We start from the raw sequence: 23,782 nt of genomic DNA, 5'->3' as shown, positions 1-23,782 counted from the left end.
AACACATTTATTGGACAAATTGAAATCTACAGTTGGCGAATTTGCGTGACGTAAACATACTCAGCATTCATTGGTCACGCACCCGGAAATGCGTATACTTTCGCATGACGTAAGGTACATGACTCTACGTTTATTGGTCCCTCACCCGGAAGAGGGTACCTAAGGCAAATTTGAAATTTCTACGTCGAAACCTGTAGCAGCCGCTTTCTGCTGGCGTTGTGACACGACTCGAGAAAAACGATCAAAATCTTTGGATGCGAAATGTCTTTCTCAAGAGCTCCTCTGAAAAGGTTCAACGAAGCTGTTGGTGAGTAAAATCGAACAGCGTTTTTGAATCGGCTAAAGCTTGCAGTTTTTTTTTTTTTTTTTTTTTTTAAACGATTAAAACTGGTTTGTAGTAGAATTTACTAACACAACGTCCAAAATCGTAGGACAGTTTTTAGACAATGAGATATTGTTTGTCGTATTTGTGTTTTTGCTGTGTTGCTGAATAAGTGGAGTTGCACATGAAGTTATTCGTGTTCTGTTTCCTAACAAACTCAGGTCTGCAAGTACAGTGTTACGAATGAATGTTGAGTTCTTGTTAGTTGTGCCAAGTTGCTAACTGGTCAAGAAAATATATAGCTGTAGTGTTTTAAACACAACACAGTGGTTATTTTGCCGTGACCGGCAAATCTTTTTCCTAAGGTTGTGCCCCTGCCCCGGGCATCTATGACATAAAACCTGAAGAACCGAAGGGAGTTGTATCCTTTGAGAAATCGGATCGGTTCAAACATGCTAAGGCAGGTTGGTAACATGTTACTCCGATCGACACATTACTGCACGGAACGAATGAAATGGCATGTAACGAAGTTGTTTGCATCTGCTGTGTGTTCAGTGCCCCCACCATCGCCCTCCAGGATTGCACTAATGTCTCCTGTCAGACGAACATTGTCAGTTGATGGAATAGTAAGTTACAGTTGACTAGTCAAGTTTATTTATAAAGCATTTAATCACAAAAGAGCCTCATAGGGCTTTACAGTTTATAATATAACTGTTTTGTGTCCATACAATTTACTCGCCATTTTAAATTCATCTTACAGGTTGAGGCGTCAAGTACAAAAAAGAGAGAACATTCCATGACCTTGGAAATGAAACAACGTCGATTATTAGAGAAAGAGGTGCACTTTCAAAAACAATATTTGGGCAGTAATAATAATGCTGTTCTGCAACTCTCGGTAGCAGAGTTATTCTTTAGTAATATTAATATTCCGTCTCGCAGATCCGCTCACTGGTCCAGCAGAGAGGGGAGCAGGATCACCGATTGTTCTCCCTTGAGGAGGACCTAAAAAAGGTGGAGGCCAAGCTGTTGGTGGCAGTCAGGGAAAAGACCGGACTCACCGCTAACATCACCACCCTTGAAAGGCAGAAAGCTGAACTAAAGAAAGTCAATGAGTTCTTAAAAAACAAGGTTTGTTCATTCTTGAGCCTCCGTTTTTGCTTGTGTAATAATGAAACTATTTTAAAATAGTCACATCTACAGTATGAGCTTATTTGTGCTGTTTGATACTGAGTTCATATTTCCTCCCAGGTTTCAGCTGACACAACAAAAAAGAGGATCAATTCACTTACAATGGAGCTGATGGAAGCCAGGAACAAATTGGACAGCAAAAATAAGGTGTTAATTCTGTATATCCTATCCACTCTCCTCAGTACAACAGTTTTCATTACCCGGAATACAAGAAAATGTAGCATCAAATATTCAAAGCTGATTATCATGGTTTCATTTGTCGATCAAATGTTGAGATGTACTATATTTCTGAGTGCAGGCGCTAAGTGTTGTACAGCTCAGTGTCGATGGCCACCTCAAGGAGTTAGAAACGGAGCGCAAAGCTAGCAAGGATGCTCTCAAAGCTTTAACGGACAGGAATAATGACTTGGGTAAGGGATGAACAGAAACAGATCACCCTGTTTTCCTAAAATGTTAGGTTATATTAATTTCAATATTTTTGTCTTTTTCCAGAGGACCTCCATCAAGTGATGAAAACCCACAATGAGGAGTTAGGACAACAGAATGACAGGTTACATGGTGAGTTGACCTCTAATGTAGGCTCCAGGCTAGATCATATTTTAAAGCCTATCTACATTTATCGGTACTTTGACGACCCAATACAATAAATGCATAGGTTTGTTAACTACTGGGGCAGCTAATTATTATTTTTAATTATTGATTAATCAGTTAGTTTTTTTGTCACTTTAATTCAGAAACCATAAACAAACAATAATTGATTCAGTTACTCGTTTGGTCTTAACATGTCAGAAAATATACAATAATTTGATCATAATTTTCCAAAGTAAAAGCATATGTTTTAAAATGTTTTACTGTGATTCAACACCAAGGTAATCAATCTGCTTTCTTGGAGGGCTACATAAATCTGACAATATTAACTGATGAGGGACTGAAATTGCAAGGAAACTAAACAAGAACTAGATGAATAATCACATCTGAAAAATAATTAACTTGATTAGTTGTCAATTAATGGTTACATGAGAAGACAATTCAGAACTATGTAGTAATGAGTTGTGGATAGATAGTTATACTGTTCATTTTCTTTTTTATTTGTGAAAAAGTGCGTAATCGTCCATCAAAGCCACTATTGGGTTATGGATCACCCTCAGTGTCGTATTGTTTGTAATCATTATGTACGTCTCAAACCATTTGCAGCAAGCACAAGCAAATGACTGTCATGTTCTGTTACCAAGAACAGAAGATGTCTGAGGCATAAATGGTCAAATGAAAATGCTATTGTAAAGATATTTTGGGCCAAGTTTCTACACTGAGCACCTTCAAATAATGTGACACAAGTAGTAATGTGCTATGTAAATGTTCATACAGTGTGTATGTATATGCAATACATTTTGTATGTAATTTATTTTACACCAGCAGTGCTCAAAGCTTTGCCAATAATAGAATCGGGGAATTGCCCTGGATGTTATGTTATTAGTTATGGTTTGCTTAAAAAATATGAACGTGTTTTTCTATTGTTTTTTGAAGAATCTTATGGGTTATTTTTTTTCACCCCCTATGCATTTAAATGGCCACCAATTCCAACTTCATTTGCAATGATTTATTTTTCCAGCTGAGATACAGCAGCTACAAGTGGAGGTCAAGGCTATGCAGGAATATTTGGATGCATCGAATGATCAGATTCAGGTGGGCGTGAAACAGAGACTATTTGCACACTGATCCATCATAAGCATAATTTAACACTCATTTTTATAGGATCTGCGCTTAAAGATGAAAGAGACAACAGAACAGGGCGTCGTCTGTAACGCCGAGCTGCAGAGAATGAAGTAAATGTGTAATATTTCCCTAAAATGGTGTCAGATTATACTGAATGTTAAGGTCACTGATGCATTCATGCATGATTTGCTATTCTGTTGCATGTTCTGCAGACACCTAGAGGAAGAGTTGGAGCAGTGCAGTACAAAGCTTGAAAGCACTGAAGTTGCTCTCAGGCAAAAAGAGGAGGATGTGCTGAAATATGAGCACGAGATGCAGGCCACAAAGGAGGCTTTAGCAGAAGCGGAGAGCAAGTTGAAGAGCCAAGAGTTAGAGCTTCAGGCTTCCCAAGAGTCAGTGAGTGACTTTCGAGCAACAGTTGGTCAGCAGGAGGCTGAACTTGCTTTGCTACGGGAGGTGCTCCAGACGAAGGAGAGGAAGATGAGTGAAGATGTGGCACATCTTGAACAGAAGTGTCTGCTTTTGGCAGAGGAGAAAAGTATGCTCACGCACCGATATTGATTAACTCATTTGCTCCCAATAACGTGTAAATACGTGTTTTTTTGGTTTTGTTTTTTTAATGTTCTAAGTGTCCCAAAGACGTATTTATACGTTGTTGTTTTTTTTTATTTTATTTTTGTTATTTTTTTATGCTAGAGCATACAGAAGGCTTTGATGCAGCCTCAGTAAAACGGCCGGGAGCGAACGGGACTGTTTCTGTGAAAATGGCTGGGAGTGAATGAGCTAAAAACCACTGTAACAAAATTCAGCAAAATACTTTGTTGTTGTTGTTTTCTTTTAGACAAAATTCAAGAGGAGAGCTTCGAGAGACTGGAGAAGTTGGCAGCAGCGCTCAAACTGCTGAAGGACACTAACCGAGATGAGAAACAGAAACAGATTGAGCTCCATCATGGGCATGCTTCTCTCATTGAGGAACTGGCAAAAGAAAGGGTCAATCATTCTATTTATTTGATTTCCCTTTGGGGGGAAAAAAAAGAAAAAAATCTCTTGCCTGTCTAAATATGACGTGAATACATTTCTTGGAGCTTATTCTCTTCCTTTCTTTTTCTGTTTTAACCCTTCAGGCTCTGGTGAACTCTCTGACTGTGGTGCTGCAGCAAGAGAGGCAGGAGTCAGAGGAGTGCCGCGGTAAGCTGAATGAGGAGTTGGAGGAGGTGCTCGGAGAGCTGGCTCTCATGGAGGAACAGTTGCAAAGACGAGGCGAAGCGGGCGAGCAGAGACGGGAGGAAATTAATGCGTTGGAGAGACATCTCAGTGAAACCAGGAAACTTTTTGAGCGGTGAGTTATATAAAATCGAAATGCACAATTGGTGAACATTCGACTTGACTTGTTTTACAAGTGCACTAATTTCGGAGCATTCAGTTACAAATCCTTATGTGGTATACATTCAGTTACAAGCCAAAATTTCTCTTATGCCATGGCTGAGCTTCATATATGCTGCCACTAGATGGCAGCAGCGAATGCCACAACATTCGCCCAGCATCCCATAATTTGAGATACAACAGTGCCCAGCGTTAACCTTTTTGAGTGGTGGTGGCCCTGTTAGGCTACGATGAGTTATTTTGTAATATAACGGTCTTATATGAATCAACAGCCCCTAAATCTAATAATGCCAAAATATTGACTTAAAAAATTAAAACAAAAAAACTAAAAAAAAATGTCTTGGCATTATATCAAAAATACAGAAGTACAAAGAGTACAAGTAATACCTGGTAAGATTTTATGATTAGGATGAAATCAATGCGAAGAAAACAACAGAACGGGTTTAAAATGCAAAGAAATTTCTGGCACAAAAACTGACTGATACAAATTGAACACTTTACAGTTGGTTTTGAACTACCCTGTGACAATTTTATGCCACCGTCCAGTCACCAAAGACAGGAAATAAAATAGGTCCTTACAAAATTAGATATTAGTTTTTTTGTTTTTTTGTTTTTAATATACATCTTATTGGGGAAGGAAAATGGTAAGTGGGCCTAATTTGGACATTTTCACTTAGGGGTGTAGTCACTTTTGTTGCCAGTGGTTTAGACATGAATGTGTGTTGTTTTAAGGAGTCAGCAAATTTACTGTTTTGCAAGCTGCACATGACAACTTTGACATTGCAGAATAATGTTTTTTTTTTTTTTCTTTGTTGTCCAATGAAAAGATGTAAGACGCTCACAATGTGTGAGGGTCTACTCACTTTTCTTTATAGTAATATTTGGCTTCAAAAGTCAAAATTACATGACCATGTCTCCCTCTCAATTATAATGCATAACATCAGTAAACTCCATTTTTCAACTCAACATGGGTTTAAATTCCCGGAATTCAGCATATTTGACATTCACCGCCGCCGACACCGCTGCTTCTAGCTGAGCAGCACATCTGTTACACAGGATAAATAACAACATTAGCGTCCCACAGGCTGGTCCATCTTTTCTCTCTCCTAATCTCCTTAATGAAGACAAATGCTCAGGAAATATTCTTGACACTCTGTAGCTGTACACACCCTGCAAGGAAAACTGATGAGGAACTGAATGTGCATTTTCATCATTGATGGCGTTTTATATCGAAGTAACAATAAGCTATTCTTGCGCATTTAAAGGTCACCTATTCATTAGCGTCAAACTTATTTCTTAGTTTGTTTTTACATAATAAACAAATAGGCCAGTTGTTTAGAGGGAACTCATTGAAATATTTAATTATGAATTTCAAACAGCCTTAGCTGCCACAAAGAACTTTACAGAAACGCAACATAAAGCAAACATAACCTTAACAGCAATACAATCACAAGAACAAAAATACATAAATAAATTTTTTCGTTCCTACATACACTTTGATGTTTGGAGCTGTTATAGATGAAACGGGAGAGAGTCAGTCTGCTTTCAGCAGTTGATCAGAGACGTGATCACAACATGCATGACGTCACGCACGTCGTAAACAATTAAACAGCTGCTGCGTCCGTGATGAGCAACATACACGCACAAAAAAATGGCCCAATTTTCCAGTCACATCTAATTTTCTTCACTCACCGACTGCCATCTAGAGGAGTCAAAAAATACCACAAGTGCTTCATGAAGCTTCATTTGTCCATCACTACTTTTAAGTTTTATTTAAAAAAAAAAAAAAAAGCTAACATAAACATGGAATTTTCCAAATAAAAAAAGTGCTATTCCACAACCACCAACCCCCCCCCCCCACCATTCCAAAACAAAATTACATTATGTAACCACTGCAAAAAGGCTCATAGCAGATTGCCTTGGTGCATTGACGAGTGAATGGTTAAAATACTTGAGTAATTCTAGCCTATTCTTTGAGCAGAGACCTGTCATTGTTGAAAGAGAAGCATTCGACCGCCATGATAGGACGACAAGAGGAGCACGCTAGCACATTGAAGAGAATTGAAGAGATGTCGATAGAGCTCGAATGGTGAGTTGTCACGTGTTGTTACACTGAAATGTTCTGAGAGTTTTAAGATTTTGTTGTCCGCTGAAGCACCAAAGAGTCTCTGAGGGGAGCAGACGAGAGCCGTAAAAAACTGGAAGAGGAGCTGGACGGAGTGATTCAACAAAAAGAAGAGGAGCACCAAATAAGACTCCAGAGCTCAGGGTTTGCACTCTTGATTACATTATTTAAGAAAAGATAGATTTTCATGTTTTCTGAGTTTCACTCTCTTATCTTGATGTAGACTTTTGCAGGAGGCACAAGCTTGCCTCGATCAAAAAGTCCAGGAGATGCAGTCTTTGGAGGCCAGCCATGCTCTGAGAATCTGTCAGTTTGAGCAGCAGCTTCAGCGACAGACGAAAGACATGGACGACACATTGAGGCAAGTTGAAGAGCAGAAAGGACAGGAAGTCGCTGAGCTGCTCTATCGGGAACAAATGGCTCAGAAACAGCTTGGGGAAGTCCGCCAGGAAAAGGTGATCATAATGGAGCAACTGCGACAAGAAAGAGAGGAGAAAATGAAATATCAAGCAGAATTTGAGGTGAAAAGGGCGGAACCGGAGGCTGAAACTCGGCTCAGGTCGGAGGTTCTCAGACTACAGACTGAGCTCAGTCGATTAGGTGAGGAAAGAAGTCGACTCGCGTCTCAGGCAGCCCTCGCAGAGGAGATGGTGGAGGGTCTGCTGTGCAAAATGGAAGACCAACAACAAGAGCGGAACACTCTGCGGTGCCAGGTTAAGGCCCTGATCCAGGAGAAGGTCACAATGCAGTGGGAGATGGACGAGCAGCGGCAAGAACTCCAAAAGCAAATCATTGAAGCACAAGAAAATAGGTGCGCAGCTTTTTGTTATAAATGCATGAGTAATTTCTTTTTCACCTTGCAAAAAATTATTTTCTTTCCTTTCCAAGCTCTTCACATTCCGAGACGGAACGCTGGAAGTCACAGTACGAAGAGCTTCTTGCTAAGGTTAAACCCTTCGAGGTCAGTCTGTTGCAAACTGTTTCACCAAACACGAAACTTACTGGAGTGCCTGCCTACGAATGTATCCATATATCGGAATGTTTTATTGTAACTGAAACTTGAGACTTGCTTATACTTGCACATAATTTGTGACTTCATTCAATGTCTGGCATTACACACTTATAATAATTTGACTTTTGATTTAGCCCTTGAAATATTCTTATTTTGTGGCACTTCCAGGAGCAACTGAATGACTTTGCTGCTGAGCGAAGGGCACTTATCAGCGAGAAGGGAGCAAACCAGGAGGAGCTAAACAAGCTTTCAGATGCTTACGCTCGTCTGCTTGGTCACCAGAACCAGAAGCAGAAGATTAAACATGTGATGAAGCTGAAAGATGAGAATTTTGGCCTGAAACAGGTAAGGCGACTTGGAAGGGGTATTCCAACATTTCAATTATTATTATAATCTTATTTTTTTCTGTCGGGGTGCAAAACGGTGAACAAATAATTTAATTTCTATTGTTTTTCAAAACCAGTTACAAAATAATTCTGTACATTCCACAGTAAAACAACATTCACAAAAATTAAACACGGGTTCAACAATTTAAAAAAAAAAATGTAAATGCATACATTAACAAAAACAGAAGTCTGATTTATTATTTAAAAAATAATAATAATATACACCCCTGTTGGTCAGGGCCATTAAAACAAAAATCTTTTTCTTTTCTTTCTTTTTTTTTTTTTTTAAATAGACAGGGCCATTAAAAAAATCTTTAAAAAATAAATAAATCTTTTTTTCTTTTCTTTTTCCCCCCCGCCTACTGTGTATTCCTGCTCCCATGAACATTTTATCCTGTACCATCACAATTCTGTGATTAAAGGTAAAGTTGACTCCCATCCGGATTCCCCCAAAAAATAAAAAATACATAAAACGAAGCATCAGCAGCAACAGTGCGACCCCTAGTGGTCATTAGCAAGTATAACTCAATTACGAAGTGGTTCCTGCCAAGGAAAATATCAGTCAAATTTGAAATGTCAAATTTGGCTATAACAGGCCGCAGACCAGTTGGTCTTCATTTCCTTCTCGTACCTTCTACAGCGGAGGCTCAGGATTCTGGTTTATATTGTGAGTTAGTGGGATCTCCGCCCATGACATCATTGGTACTAGAGTGCGATGGAGGAGGCAGACGGCTAACTGCTTGTCATTGGTCAACATTTCTTGAAAAATTTAGCCTATAAAAATGTTTAAATCACTGTAACATATGCACTTTTTTTTTTTTTTTTTTTTTTTTTAAACCTTTCAATCTGACTAGTTGGCTGTTGATACAGTGACTTGTATAACACATCCCGAGTTTTCCCTGTGGCTCTTTCCCTCTTTCTGTCTATCGCTTGTGTGTGTCTTTGTAGGAGGTGCTGAAGCTTCGCTCCCAGTTGAGCCGTCAGACGAGCGATCTGAATCACCTCAAATCAAAGCTCCCCGGTGATTCTCAGCGCAGGTTTGATCCCAGTAAAGCGTTCCGACAAAATAAGGAGAACAGGCACGCCGAGACTGCAACACCTCTGAGAGAAGGTGAGCAGCCAATGTCTTGACTTGGGCTACTTTTCATTTCGATTCAGTGATTTAAAATGGGGAAACTGATAAATGATGACTGATTTTGTTCTGGATTTTTCTCTTGTAGAAAATCACACAGCAAAGAGATTCTACTAGATGAGAAGAGCAATGGTTGAGTTGAGCTTCGGAGCATCTTTGTGTTTTTGTTTTTAAGGAAATTGATGGTGATCAAGTTTTTTTGTTTTGTTTTTCCAGACATTTGTCTAGCCTTTAGCACATAAAGTTCAGGTTAGAGGACTTATATTTCTTAACGAGAAATGCATAAAATGTTTATATGAACAAAGATTGACAAATGTTACCTTTCATTAGAAGCGAAGGTTTGAGCTTTTATCTAAGCCATTTCCAAAAAGGCAAAGGTGAGCTGAGATATTTTATTATGAGGTATTGGGATGCACATATTTGTATCTTGTAAATAAAGCTATCTTTTTAACCCATAAATGTGGTTTCGATTGAATTAATTTGACTGGTTTACATTCTGCTGGCCATGTCTGTGTCTAGCCTGCAGAGGGCACTGTAGTATTGCAGTCATAGGTTGAAATGATGACAGAAAGTCATGTTTCTGGAACATGCTGTGATATCCTAACAAAATCACATCTTAGCAGAGAGGACGAGTCTTGGGTTACGGGTCACGAAGCTTTATTTCCTGCCGGTCAAACACAGCCAGTACATCACCTGACATGGACTTGAGGACCTTTTTTTTTTTTTTTTTTTCCCCTCCCACAGGCGCTTCTGTGTGTGGAGTTAGCGGGTCAGTCGCAGTAGCCTTCCAGGTGGTAAATGCTGCACGGCTTATGACAGCATTGCTCCACGATGCCTCTCTTCACCTTGGACTCATCACCGCCAGAAAATTTCCTCCACAGCCGCTGTTCTTGTCTGGCCCTTTTAGACAGGAACCCTTAGAGGTGGGGGGGGGGGGGAAACAAGTGTCCAAAACTGAGTTAAATCCGTCTGCTGTGAACCTCAAATTTCTCATATGAGCATTTGGACTCGTCGCACTTTAATGGAGCCTTAATGGCTTGGCAAGGTAATCTGATCACTTGAATCCATTTAGTCCTGTTAGGGCCTCTTTGAGAGAGTGGGGTGGGAGCAATAGCTTCTATCAAAGCTGTCGCGTTTAAACTTCAAAAACGTCACAGAATTGAATAGACGCAGTTGTCTGGCTAAGGAAATGGATGGATGGCAGGTTGTTGATCCAAATTTTATTTGAGGATTATCCCCCCTTCTAACCATCAGATATCAAAGGGAACAATCCACGTTTAAGGTCAAGACTTGCATCAAAGTATGACTTTTGCATGGTCTTACTGAGCAAGTGTTCCAGCTCCCTCTTGTGAAGTCGTTTCGGACTGTGGAAAAAGCCCCTCTCTCCACATACGAAGTACAGGGCGTCCACAAGGTGGGAGCCACAGAGGTGCTGGGTCGGTACGGCGGTAACCCGTGGAACTGGGACCACCAGCAGAAACAGGATGGACAACACCCATGATGCCTTGGCCATAGAATGGAGACCTGATGAAAAGACCACTACTATATTATGAGGAATTTCACATAATTCAGGTCTTTTTGAAATAACATAATTTTAAAGACATGAAAATTGGGACACCAAAAGGAAACGAAACTAAGTCATGTTAATACTTTTCTGCCTTTTCACACTGCACTTAGCACAGAGCAGTGCACCATTGACTAACCCATCCATTGTGTATTGGCCGTGCCAGGATGGATATGTTCCCATTTATGCTTTGATTCAATTTATGAGCCATTTTTGGCGGTGATTTTCCTATCCAGACTTCTGACAGGTGTGCCCCACACTGTCAGCACAAATAAGCAGAATTGGCCGGTTACAGTGTGGCTGTGAAATGACTTAAAAACGTGCAATATAATGTTTCACCTGTGAGGGGGCGCTAAACCTAGCCGCCGAAATGCGGAAGAGAACAGATGCATTTTTTTTCTTTTTTTTGTAATTTTTTTTTCCTTTTTAAATTAGTTTTGTTATATATATATACATATATATATATATATATATATATATATATATTAGCAAATGCATTTGTCAAGACTATCGGTGACCTGGCACGATCGGTGACGCGCATGCGCAGAAGATCCCGCCAGTTTGGCTCACCAATTACGGCAACTACACTAGAACAAATCCCTTTAAATGCGTACGCGATAGTGCGCGTTTGTAACAACAACACGATACAAGATGCAAAAAAAAATATAGATATTAATGCATTTTAAAGTAACTTATTGATGCATCTTAAAGTAACTAAGTAAAGTTTAATCCTATAAGATTAACATTTATACTTTTGACCTCATTACATGTAGTGAGTCTTGATTGTTGCACTTTACAGTAAGTGCGATGTGTGTGTTTTAAATGCCCCCCCCTCACCCACCCTCAAAACCTATCCTATGATATTGGCCACACATTGTTCTAAGACAATAAAAAAATACTGCAGACTAATCGTAAATTATATCAATTTTTAAGGAAAACAAAAGAAAAACTAAGCACACAAATTGACTTCCAACAAACAGGCTGCTACCTCCTCTCGGGATCAAACGGGAAAAGTATGTCCAACATGCTTAACATTCCTCCTATCCTGGTATGAACCTTGCAGACAGGTCAGCCGGTTCAGGATTAGTAGAACTGAACATAGTGGACTTGCTCTCATATAAAAAAAAAATTAAAAAAAAAGTCAGAAGACTTGAGACTATAGAGGGTGCACTCCAATCTACGTCACATTTGAACCGCCGTCCTTTTTGTAGCTTTTACAGCATTTTTTTTTTTTTTTTTTTTTTTTTTTTGACAGATTTACACAGCAGCATATGCATACAGTATCACTTTCACTCTCAAGTGTTCGCCTGCACACTAAAGTCATTCTTGAGACAAACAGGAAGCTTCATAACATCAGAATGAATTTGTTGTTTCAGTGGCAAGATCAACAAAATACCACTGACAACACATCCTATTTACAGGGGGGTGGAAATCGACCTAAATTAGTACATTAGATAAAAAATAATAATAATTAATTAATTGAACAGAACTATTGATTGTTTTTTCCCCCCCCCTCAGTTTGATTTCAACTCAAATCTTGTAGAACATAAAATGAATGAAAACTGATTGTAGCTTCTGTCAGTAGATCCTCAAGGTCAGCCCCAAACTTAGCGCTTTGCTGATCTTTCCGTTGGAGCACAATTGTCATTAGTGTCATTAATTAAGTCACATTTGTGATTAATTAATTAATACTCCAGGTTTGATGCTCAGCTTCTGTTTCAAGGTGAAAACATATTTTAGCAGTCATTTTGGAAACGACGCCGGAGCCTTTGTGGAGCTCTTCTGATGTACCGCAGCTTATTGGCTCGCAAATGAATCATTTTAACAGTAATCTTTAACAATGCACCGGCGCCAGCATTACGACATTGGCAACGAGCGGGATCTGGCCCGCCACATCTCCATCCCCCTGCCCCCCACCCCCGCCAGCGGGATGCCAGGCTCTTGGCACCGTGGACCGGCTGAATAATAGAGCTGCCGGCGAGCGCGCGCTTCTCATTACTTTCATCCTGATTATTATTATACATGTACATTTCCAAAGTTGAGATCTTGAGGGAATACAGAGAAACACCGCTTACCTTTATTTGAGGCCTCAGCGCAGTTGGAGGAGCAGCTGTTATAGTTGCAGATGAAAAGGGGAGCGGACCTGTTGGGTTATACAGGTACAGAGAACATCTCCACTTGGCTACATTTCCAAGACATTCCTCACATGCACCTGTGTTTTCTCAGCGTCTCCGCTCCTTCTTATTAACGCTGCGACCTGTAGACATGCTGATCAGCTCTTGAGTAGCACTAAGTCATTTACCCGTGTATGTCCATACAGCAGAGTTCAAATCAAGTTGAGGAGGGAGACCCCGTTCAGTCCCCCTGCTGAGCGGCGGCCTGAATGGCAGAGTTCAGTAGGTGACAAACACCATATGTCACGTTCTGATCGCGTCGGGTAATAGATTAAAGGATTTCCTGGCTGGCTAGTGGCCACTAGTGGTAAAGATTGAGTGCTGTTGCGCACCAAAAAAAACACACCAAGTTCAGCACCTTCAAGTTGCACGTAAGATGCGTATTCATTCTTCTTTTTTGACAATAATATGTTCCACTAGTCTAAACACGGTCTTCTGATTAACTCTTTTACTGCCATACGTTACAAAAAAAAACTTTAGTATGACAAAGGCTTTGATCATTCACATCATCTTTGAAAACGTTCCTTTTCATCAGATTTCATCATGTTTCATTGTAATTTCATATAGAGATACAATGCTGCCATCTGCTGGCCATAGTTAGTGAGTTTTTTTTCTTCTTTCTTTTAATTCCACAACCTATTGACCAGGCAGCGCTGCACTTAGATGTTGCACTGCCCATTGATTTAAAAAAAAATAAAAAATAGTTGAACTTCATTTAACGTTTATGGCAGCATATATCGTGATTTTAAGAATCGTTATTAAACATTTTTGGTGGTCAAAGAGTTAATAATGCGTGAGTGGAATATGAGTTAAGCAGCAAAATTCAGCAGTTTAAAAAAAAATAAAAAAATTCAGCTTTATTTTATTTATTTATTTTTCAGCTTAAGAAAACAGGTGAGCTGTGATTAGTCTTTGCCTGAGCCCTGAGATGCTGTGATGTCATCTTCAGTCGACAGAAAGTGGCAAAATGGCCGCCCTTTAAGATGAATAAAAACGCATGATAAAAATTCAAATTCCACAATTGTAATATTAATCAGAATGTCGTGTTAAGACTAGTGAGGTCGCATAAGCATATTATTGGCAAGAAATGTTTAATGTTGAGTTCTCCTTTAAAGATTGTAGGTGGCATGGCTCAGTGGTAGAGCGGTCATTCCCCATCACTGTGGTTGTGGGTTTGAACCTTGTCGCTTGTGACCATGAGCAAGACACCCTCTTGACCCTCTGGAAAAATGGAAAAAAGGGGAAAAAAAAAAAAGACACCCTCTTGATGCTGCACCGTCAGTAGGTGAATGCAAAGTCAGTGTAAATGACGGTTAAATCAATTCCATAATAATGTTGAGTAGATTCAACAAACTTATATAATGTAGTAATTAAGATTATTATTATTTTTTTTTGCTGAAATTTAGTCATCTAACATTCTTCAAATTCAAATAGTTGTGTGGGACAGGTGGACGGTATCATTTACATCTCATGTCAATTTCTTTGATTGTAACCACAGATAATATAATGGCGCTAAATGATCAATAATGACAATCAGTACTAATTACTTTAAAAGAACCGCGGGTCGAAATGTGCAATATCTCTGATACGTGCGTATAACCATTTGCAGAAAGATGACTTTGCGTCTATAAAAGTAGTTTATTAGGTGGGATGTGTCTCCTGTCATGTGTGGCAGCTGTTTTTCTTTCATTTCAGAGTGCCTTTCTGAGGGTGGGCCAGATTTAGACGAGAGGCCATGCGTAATATAATTTTATATCAAAGGATGACTCAGTCGCGGAGTACACTGCTGGGAACAATCGCTTCTATCCATCTTTTAATTTGAGCATTTCTACCTGGTGTGGCGGTAATACGCTCTGTAAAACAACAGCTGCATTTGAATTACCCGCAGATAAGACGCAGGTCATTAAAAATCGGACAATATCAATGATTAACTGACAATGGAATATCATCATTTTGTTATGTTCTCATCCTTTTGAGATATTGTCATGTATGAATCCCAGAATTAAATATTGTCATGCAGTATTCATTGATAAAAATGTTTTGTTTTTTTTAAACCCTTGCAAATTTCATTATTATATTTACTTTTTTTCCCCCACTGGCGCGCATCCTTCCCGCATCGTCCCGATGACAAAAACAGCAGAGGCCCCAGAATTGAACCCTGTGGAACACCATACATTCCGTTATACATGTGAATTCATATTACAAATGCGTACTCACCCGACAACTTTCTTTTTTCCCCCCTCAATATAGTTAGTGTGAAGGGATTATACAATAATAAAGAAATCACATGATGTACCATCACAACAAGTCGACTACTGAGCGCGCACAAATTCCCTGCATCACAGATAGACCAAGCAATGTAGCCTGATGATGGCCAAGCAGGGCGTATCATCAATAATAATTTATTCTATAGTTTTTAAGCTATAACATTATATTCGTTTTTCAAAATATTTTATATTTAACTCATTCACTCCCAGCCATTTTCACATTTCGCAATCCCGTTCGCTCCCGGCTGTTTTACTGGATTTTGACTGGTTTTGCAAGTCCCACAGAATATTGTGTTTTATGGCTATAAAAGCATGGAACCTACCAAAAGAAAGATTAAAGTCTCTTCTTTCATTAGGGAAAAAAAAGTATGTTTCTACCTGTTTCTGTTTTGCAGCAATTAGCATTAGAAGAGAGCTAAGTTTCATCAGTTTTCAAAAATCTATTTAAAATTGTAAGTAATTTAGCTTTTTTTTCTAGATGCCCCTGGTTGATCTCTTTTGCTCTGCTGCCACTTGCTGGCCGTTTGTGTAATAACTACCATTTCTGCAACCGTTCTTTGCAGTTGAGAGGCTGCATCAAAGCCTTCTGTATGCTCGCATAAAAAAAAAAAAAAACAACGTCTTTGGGACACTTAAAACATTAAAAAAACGTATTTACACGTTATTGGGAGCAAATGAGTTAAATGTAGTGCTTGTGTGTGTGGATGGTTGTTTGTCTCTGTGTGCCCTGCGATTGGCTGGCAACCAGTCCAGGGTGTACCCCGCCTACTGCCCGAAGCCAGCTGGGATAGGCTCCAGCAGCCCTTGTGAGGAGCAAGCGGTTAAGAAAATGGATGGATAGATATTTAAATGTATCTAAATTATCTTTGCAACAAAGCTAACAAATGGTTATTTTCGGACAAAATGGCCAATAGAGATATTAAATTCCGAGATCTCCAAGTGGCCTTTTGCTCTGCGTTTAGCTTCAGGAAATACATTTGCATGTTATATTTGCATGAATAGAATGTCGCATTTTGTTCGACACACTCCCCCTTAGCTTTCTTTATTATATGGAGGTAATATGTATTCACCAGCTGCATGTTCACCTTGAAAAAAGTCAACAGATCTTGAAATGACTGAGTCTGTGTACTTTTACATTTATTACATAAAAAACAAAAAAAAACAAAAAAATGTAGCTCACTTTGACTGATATTCCCGATTCCCCTCCAACCCCCCAAAAGTTTGTTGTCAACATAAAACACATCTTCAAAGGATACTTGCAATCAGAGGATGATCATGCTTCGTATGCTTCGCATGTGATACATGCAGAATTATTGGGATTTTTCATACCTCGTCGCGTCTCTGAAGGGGAAGCCGTGAATCAAACCTGCATTCTGACTCACTGCTGAGGTGATGCAATCAGTATGGAATCGTTTCAAAATAAAATTCAACGTGAACCCCTCCATGACTATAGCAAATTAATTAAAATGACTTTGAGACAATGTCATAAATACTACTACTACTAATAATAATAAAAATAATAACAGGCTTTTTTTTCAGTATTATTGTAAAGTTATTGTAACCATGAGAATTGTTGTGAAACAAACTTCAAAATGCAACCTCTTTACCGTCGGGTCAACGACGATCACACAAATATTGATCTTGCCCACTTTTCGCCGGAATTGAAGAGATGAAACTTAAAAGGCAAATTTTGTTGCCAAACTCAATCAGAGCCCAACATATCCTGCTCCGTAATGGAAGACAAGCTAATTGTCGGTGAGCTTTTCAATACGTCCCGTTGCTCATAATGAGACGGCGGATGATGCATGGCAAACGGTCAAATTGTGTATCTGGTACGTATATGGACGTTATTTGATTATAGCTGTCACTGTAATTTACTGTGAAGCAAGTTTGACATTGCACCGACCACAGGTGATATCAAACTCACTGATATGTCTGATATGGCCAGTGTTTTTTCATTCCCCCCCCCCCCCCCCCCCTTTTCTTCTGAGATAGGAGTTATGCCGTAAAAAAAAAAAAAAAAAATGTAAGGGCCTCCAGGACAGCTATTTGATGAGACACATATCATGTAAAATCTATGAAAATAAAGGAAGAAGAAAATGAAATAGTGGCTAGGCAGAAGGGGCCACATAAAACGTGGACGTACAGTATTCTACAATCCTGTCTTTTCTCGACCCCCCCCCCCCCCCCCCCCCCAACCCCCGCCCCCGACCCCCCCCCCCCCAAGATTTGTAGATGAGAATAAAAAAGAAGAAGACATATTTAGTTTTAATCAATTTAGATTTTTAGCCAATATTAACATAACAGATCAACAAATACGTAGACTAAAATGAAAAACAATACTGCACAGTAAATAATAAGGCTTATGGTTTGCAAGTATATCAATATTGTTATACCGCCACCACAGGGGCATGGCCTGCCATCTAATATTGATGTAAACTGCTGTTTTTTTTTTGTTTTTGTTTTTTTGTAACTTTGAGTTGAATGTTAACTCATTCACTGCCATTGACGGAAAAAGACGTCAAGGTCAAATTTTTTCTGCTGGACTGGCAGTGAATGTGTTAAATATCACAAGTCCTATGAATAAGTTTGATTGATATGCAAAAAAAATTGTCGCCATTTACAGATGAAAAATCCTGAAAAAATCACACATTTACATTCCTGTGGCAGATTTTATACTAAGGTTCCAGTGTAGGAATAATTGTAAATATAAATTTGCATTTCTAGGGTTGGAACACCCATGTAACTAGGGGCGTGAAAACCAAATAAAAAGAGAGGGTGAGGAGAGGATTTTTTTTTTCAGAGTGTGCAGTAGTGAATTGTATCAATCAGTTTCTCTCCTCTTTCCTTGCGAGCTTTGATCTGCGTGTCTTCTCTCCTTTTTGTGTCATATTTAATACATGTCAAACAGGTAAACCTGACATCCAGTGATTAATACATAAATAAATAAAAACAAATTTACCTGTATTATAAGAGACAGCCATAGTACATTATTATGTATCCACATTTTGTGTTTTTATGTCCAATTCTTACCTTACTTTTTTTTTTTTTGGAGGGGGGTAATTTGGCATCTAATTTACAGCGGTGGGGGATAAGCCACATTAAAAGTATCGATTCATGGTTTCATGAATCGAGATTGGGCTATGAAAAGGAATATCAATTCGATATCAATATTTTAGACCCAGCCCTAGTTGGAATTTATAAAGAACACATAAAGCAAAGCAGATTTGTACCTGATGACAAGCAGATTCTTATAATCACCATGACCATAAGACTAGTTTGATGAACGACAGGAAAAAGGGTTGCAGGTGTGTCAAAGGCTCACTAATAAATGTCAGGTCCTTTGCACACTGCCGAAAGTAAAAGCTTTGGGGAGAAAAAGCTATCTGGCACTTTGGCACGGCGCTTTAAGAAGGTGTTAAATGTGGAACCAGGAAAGGTCAAACTCCGCCACGCTTTGAAGCCGCTTCCTCCGGGGAGAGCAGCCGAGCGTCGCGAGCTGCGAACAACAGCCGCATCCTCTCTCGCCCCAGTCATAAGGCGGCTTCAAACACGCACATCAAAAAGGCGCCTTTTTCTCCCTCAGACGGCCCAGACGCGAGGCAGAAAGGCAAAGTTGGGCAGAAAGTCGGCCGGGTCCCCGAGGTGGAAGTTGCGTAACTCCGTCTTCTCTTCTTGTGCATTTAAAGGGAGTGAAGAGTTCAGCTTTGTGAGATGTTTTAATCAGCTTTTACAGTGCTTCTTTATTTTTGCCGTAATTATCCGTGACACTCTGAGGAACGAAACGAAGAAGACTTTAAACAGTAGTGGGAAAAAAAAGAATCATTGACTGACGTGGCGCCCAACAGAAACAGCTTGGATCACATACTTTTTTTTTTTATTGGAGCGATTGAACCATAAGAGGGCAAAAGTAATTAGAGATTTCAGCTCTAAGAACTGGATCGCCTCCATAAAAATTCAATCAATGCTATTAAAATAACTTCATCAGAAACTGAGCACAAAAAAAAATGACAAACTCGTGTTCAAAGGCAAGGGCAAAGAGTTTCCGGATTCTGGCAGGTCAAGTGTCCCCCCCCACCCCACCACCGTCTTCTGCAAACGTTGTCCCATGCATGTGTGGGCGTGCAAGCGAAAGACAGCTCGGACGCGTCCGTCTGTTCCAGACATTGCCCTTTTTGTGTGAGTCATGGCCTGCTGGCTTCTATCCATGACGGAACGTCACAAAGTTTCGCAAAGCACCTGCGTGTGATTGTGAATGAGTGGGAGAGGGCTGCCAAGGCTTTGGCGCTCGCCTGTCCTGCCGCTGACAGTCACTAATGCGGCACTAACCTCTGCCATGACCCACTTTGTACGCCACCTCTGACAAGGACCCTTGCAGGGCACACGCGCACACGGTAACGAGCAACATGAAACTAAATGAAATCTTTTTTTTTTTTTTCTTTTTTTTGAAAGAAACTGTGCACACAGAGCGGGTGACGTGTGTGTGTGTGCAGATAGGAATTTGACAGGTTGGGTCGTAGAGCAGAGCTTGGAGGGAGCAAACTTTGACAGCCGAGAAAATGACTACATGCTAAAAATGTGACCGGCTCCCCGGAGAAAAGGAGGGACATGACTGAATGACAGAGGTGAAGTGAATTTTATACGGCCGGAAAATAGAACTGCGGCATCACAATATAAAGAAGCCGCGATTTTGAGCCCGATTTCAAACCTTCGCTTCGTCCTTCTTTGAGATCAGTATTGGGTGTGTCTTTCAACGGCATTTTGTTTGGTTTTTCGTCATTCTGTTAGGGAGTGTAAATGAACATTAAAAATGGAGTCAATGGCATCTAATTCCATTAACTCATTGACCGCCATTGACGGCTATAGACGTCAAACGATTCGTTTGAACTGGGCTGGCATTGGATGAGTTAGGAGTCAACACAATGGGTAGATTCTAAACTTTAAATACGATTTGTGGCAAATTTGACAATGTTCTGATTTTAATAGTGATGAAATTATCCAGAAGACACAAATATGAATATAAAAATACCATTGTGATCAGGACAACTGTATGTACCCACCAAGCAGCCCATTGAAAAGAGATACAATGCTGCCATCTGCCATCGTGAGTGGTTGTTTTTGATTCCCCAACCCATTGACCAGGCAGGGCTGCACTTAGACGTTGCACTTCCCATTGATAAAAAAAATTATAATTGTGAATTGTCCCTAGATGTGCTTGTGAGTGCGGATGCTTGTTCGTCTCTGTGTGCCCTGCGATTGGCTGGCATGGCAACCAGTTCAGGGTGTTCCCCGCCTACTGCCCAAAGCCAGCTGAGATAGGCTCCAGCACCCCCCGCGACCCTCGTGAGGAATAAGCGGTCAAGAAAATGGATGGATGGATAACAAATGTTTCAAAACCTTGGTGGAGTTTTCCACGGTGCGTTTGTCCTACTCTGTTATTGAAATTTGAGATTGTAACTCGCTTTTCATTTTAGAAGAGAAAATGAAGGATTTGTGTCTAGGGAGCTCAATATTGTGTTGTTCACTGATATGTTTAAAAAACAATTCCTTCACCAATTGCATCTTAACCATTTCAAGGGCAATGCTGAAATTACACATTTAAAGAGAAGACTTGAAATCATAGTAAGTGTTTTTCATTTAACATTTAATCCAATTTATCATCGCTGTGCCTATGCAATAAACGAGTTTGTACTCCCCTTAACAAAAAAAAAAAGTGTTTGTGACGCTTTATCAGGAACGACGTTCGGATTCTTTTTAGCCACTGTTGAAGCAAATGAAAGGAGACATCAATTCCTTTCCGTGACTTTCCTTTAAGTTAGCACATGAATAGAAAAAGAAGCATGCGTTGAATAAAAGAGGGGACTAAATGTTTTTGAAACAAAATAATAAGAAACTATAGAATCGGACTTGATCGAATTATTTAATACTACATGGACTTGAATCATTTTATCCGCTCAAAATTTGAATGGCGTAAAAGAGAGGTGGGATGGTAATTTGTTCTCTTGTGACAATCCAAGATACACACATGGAAAATCCACCCATGCATTTTCCTCATTATGTCACAGTTAAGATGGAGCATACTGCAAATTGATAAATAACTGCAGCTGGTTGTCCGTCTATTTACGTGTTCTGTGGCTGACTGGAGACCAGTTGAGCAGTTGAGGGTCCGCCTTTCACCCCAAATCAGCTGGGATGGGCTCCAGCACGCTGCCACCCTAACCTGGCAATAGCCAGATGGATACGCGCGTCTCGCAATATCCGTCTGGTATCTCCCCACAGTAATTTGGTAGGGAAGAGGCGGGGCATTCTGCACAATAATTCCAGCTGATTGGACGATGCGTCATTCTACACGTTTGTTTTAACCCAATCACGGCCATGGGTGAAAATTTCGTCTTCGTTCTTACCTGCTAGAAATGCACGAAGCGCCTCTCACTGTTCAACATTCAACAAGGAAACGGCGATTAATTCGGCGAGAACAGAATTAATTGCAGCGTACATTCCTCCATGTTGGGTTGGGTTTGTTTGTTAGCCTCGGCGCTGACTTCCTGGTTTCGTCACAGTTGCATATCCCGCCCCCAAACACAATGTGGCTCTGTGATTGGTCCGAACCACCAGTGGTTCAGGAACGGTGGATGGGTTAAAGTGAAAAAATATGCCACATACAATAAGTACTTATTGTACTTTTTTTTTTTTTTTTTTCTTACAAATGTTGGTAAATTAGTAGCGCTTTGACAGATCTAATTTTTGCGAGTGAGCTCATTTTATTGTTGTTGCTAGAGTGTAACGATGGGCGAGTACTGATACCGGTATCAGTATCAAGGTATCGGTATACAAAGTTGTGATTAAATTGAAATTTTATGTATCAAAAAAAAAATACTGGGGACAAAACGTGGTTTCTAACATCCCTACTTGTTGCTATGTTGAAGTGTGATGCCCCTGGATAAAAGGACACAAATATATTTTCATTCTTTCTTTTGGGTCTTTTTGTTTATATTTAAAAAAGAAAAGTGTTTTTAAACACATCCTGCCTGCTATAGTAAATGTTGTTTTGAATTTGTCATATTTTGTTTTTGTTTTGTTTTTTTCCCCACTATTTATGTTAATGTGCAAATGGAAATGACATTTTAGTTAGTATTTGTGTTGTTTTGAATGAAAAGGACATTTTTGCTTTGTTATCCGCTCGTGTCCTGACTGACCTCAACAAATGGCTCTTTGACTAATTGAAAACAATTCTTTGTAAAATGTGTGTTTGAGTGTCTTCAATTATAGCGTACTGCCCCAACACGATCACACAAACATCCATCAAAGGAAGGATCACAAATGAGAAGAAGGCAGGTTTTGTCAACAGGCAAATGTTCTTTAATTCAATTTGGGTGCCCAAGTTCTCACCATTTGATTCAGGTGTGCTGGACCAGGGCGACATCTAAAACAAGCTGGATCGGGGCCCTCGGGGGACCAGCCCTGCTCACCTGATTTAGACCCAACTTGGGCAATTCGATGTTACCCGATATGTTGTAAAACTTCACACGATTCGTAAATACTTCAGCTTTATGTATGCAAAAACAGAGCTATGATAAAGATAACGGTGAGCGTGATTTAATGCCAGCCGAGCCGAGTGTTCGCGGGGGCAATCCGTCTGCCAGCGCTAACCGATTCATCACTTTGACTGTCCACAATACAGACTGTAATAGGCTTTATTCATATTTTTATCTTATGAAACACGGTGAAAGAGGTCACGGTGGCCATTAAGGGGATTAATGGTACGTGTTGGGTAAAGAAGATGCAATAAAGCCTGAAAAGTTAATGCCGCCATATGAGGACTGCTATCCTGATTGAGTGGGAGGGGCCACTGGCAACTAATAGACATAATTCAGCCAGGTAATGTCGTCTCACTGGGAAGAAGATGGATAACGCTTGGCAGCGTTATTGGGCGTGTCGCGGCGTGCCGGCACATTTACGCAAGTTATTTATGCGCCTTAATGAAGGGCATAATGAAAATTGGACACAACGATAAATATGAGCAGGGAAAGCCTAATGTGGAGAGATAATCATTGATGCAATTAAGGTGTCGTACGCATGCAGTGTGAGCCTGGCCTCTCTGACTTTCTCCCTTTCCTACCAACCAAGGTTGTATTTTATTCCAAAGTAGCACATTTAATCAGCCCAGGGGGCGTCAATGCAAATCCACAAGTGTTGCACAAAAGAGTTTGGCATTTTGAATATGTTAATGTCAAAGCAATGAAAGCTCCAGTTAATCTATCACTGAGGTTATTGACAGCTATTGTTCCAATAGAATGTAGCTGCATTTCTTTGTTTGGCGGTGCTTTTTGAGACGTTCGGGCACGCGAAACGACTCAGTTTACAGCAGTGTTCACATCTCAATTGTTTTAAAGCAATAAGTGTAATAATGGGATTGGCATTTAAAACTGCATTTTTTTGTATTAGCTTCATTTGAATAAGGTCATAAGTGACAATGATGTAACGGTGAAAATGCATTCTGCTCGACTGCATTTGTA

General features: G+C 39.9%; 2 protein-coding genes across 2 annotated transcripts; one reads left to right on the top strand and one right to left on the bottom strand.

The window, feature by feature from the left end:
- The first annotated feature begins 158 nt into the window (after positions 1-158).
- hmmr (hyaluronan-mediated motility receptor (RHAMM)) lies at positions 159-9,720 on the top strand. Its single transcript, XM_077532814.1, has 20 exons — positions 159-307; positions 688-786; positions 878-948; positions 1,083-1,160; positions 1,262-1,450; positions 1,571-1,657; positions 1,809-1,920; positions 2,003-2,068; positions 3,120-3,193; positions 3,263-3,333; positions 3,436-3,761; positions 4,065-4,213; positions 4,348-4,562; positions 6,588-6,695; positions 6,762-6,875; positions 6,955-7,542; positions 7,620-7,692; positions 7,912-8,088; positions 9,078-9,240; positions 9,350-9,720. Exons 1-20 carry the CDS (start codon positions 262-264, stop codon positions 9,376-9,378), a joined length of 2,835 nt encoding a protein of 944 aa, XP_077388940.1. The 5' UTR covers positions 159-261; the 3' UTR covers positions 9,379-9,720.
- A 192-nt stretch (positions 9,721-9,912) lies between these two features.
- Positions 9,913-13,465, bottom strand: LOC144025782 (insulin-like). Its single transcript, XM_077532113.1, has 4 exons — positions 13,128-13,465; positions 12,901-12,968; positions 10,585-10,785; positions 9,913-10,177 (listed from the first exon to the last, which is right to left on the bottom strand). The coding sequence occupies exons 1-4, from the start codon at positions 13,139-13,141 to the stop codon at positions 10,032-10,034; spliced, it is 429 nt and encodes a 142-aa protein (XP_077388239.1). The 5' UTR covers positions 13,142-13,465; the 3' UTR covers positions 9,913-10,031.
- Between the last annotated feature and the right edge of the window lie 10,317 nt (positions 13,466-23,782).

Source organism: Festucalex cinctus, chromosome 9 (assembly GCF_051991245.1).
Source record: "Festucalex cinctus isolate MCC-2025b chromosome 9, RoL_Fcin_1.0, whole genome shotgun sequence".
In the NCBI taxonomy this organism is placed as follows: Eukaryota; Metazoa; Chordata; class Actinopteri; order Syngnathiformes; family Syngnathidae; genus Festucalex; species Festucalex cinctus.
The sequence above is the reverse complement of the archived record's forward strand: the minus strand, read 5'-3'. Positions and strand labels throughout refer to the sequence as shown.

Bases quoted from the DNA above. Each gene is read 5' to 3' on its own strand.
- hmmr (XM_077532814.1), top strand. From the start codon at position 262: ATGTCTTTCTCAAGAGCTCCTCTGAAAAGGTTCAACGAAGCTGTTG. The intron at 787-877 runs GTTGGTAACATG...CTGTGTGTTCAG, and splicing joins GTTCAAACATGCTAAGGCAG to TGCCCCCACCATCGCCCTCC. The intron at 6,696-6,761 runs GTGAGTTGTCAC...TGTCCGCTGAAG, and splicing joins ATGTCGATAGAGCTCGAATG to CACCAAAGAGTCTCTGAGGG.
- LOC144025782 (XM_077532113.1), bottom strand. The intron at 10,786-12,900 runs GTAAGCGGTGTT...TCTTTTCATCAG, and splicing joins CGCTGAGGCCTCAAATAAAG to GTCTCCATTCTATGGCCAAG. The intron at 10,178-10,584 runs GTAAGACCATGC...CCCACCTCTAAG, and splicing joins GGAGCTGGAACACTTGCTCA to GGTTCCTGTCTAAAAGGGCC.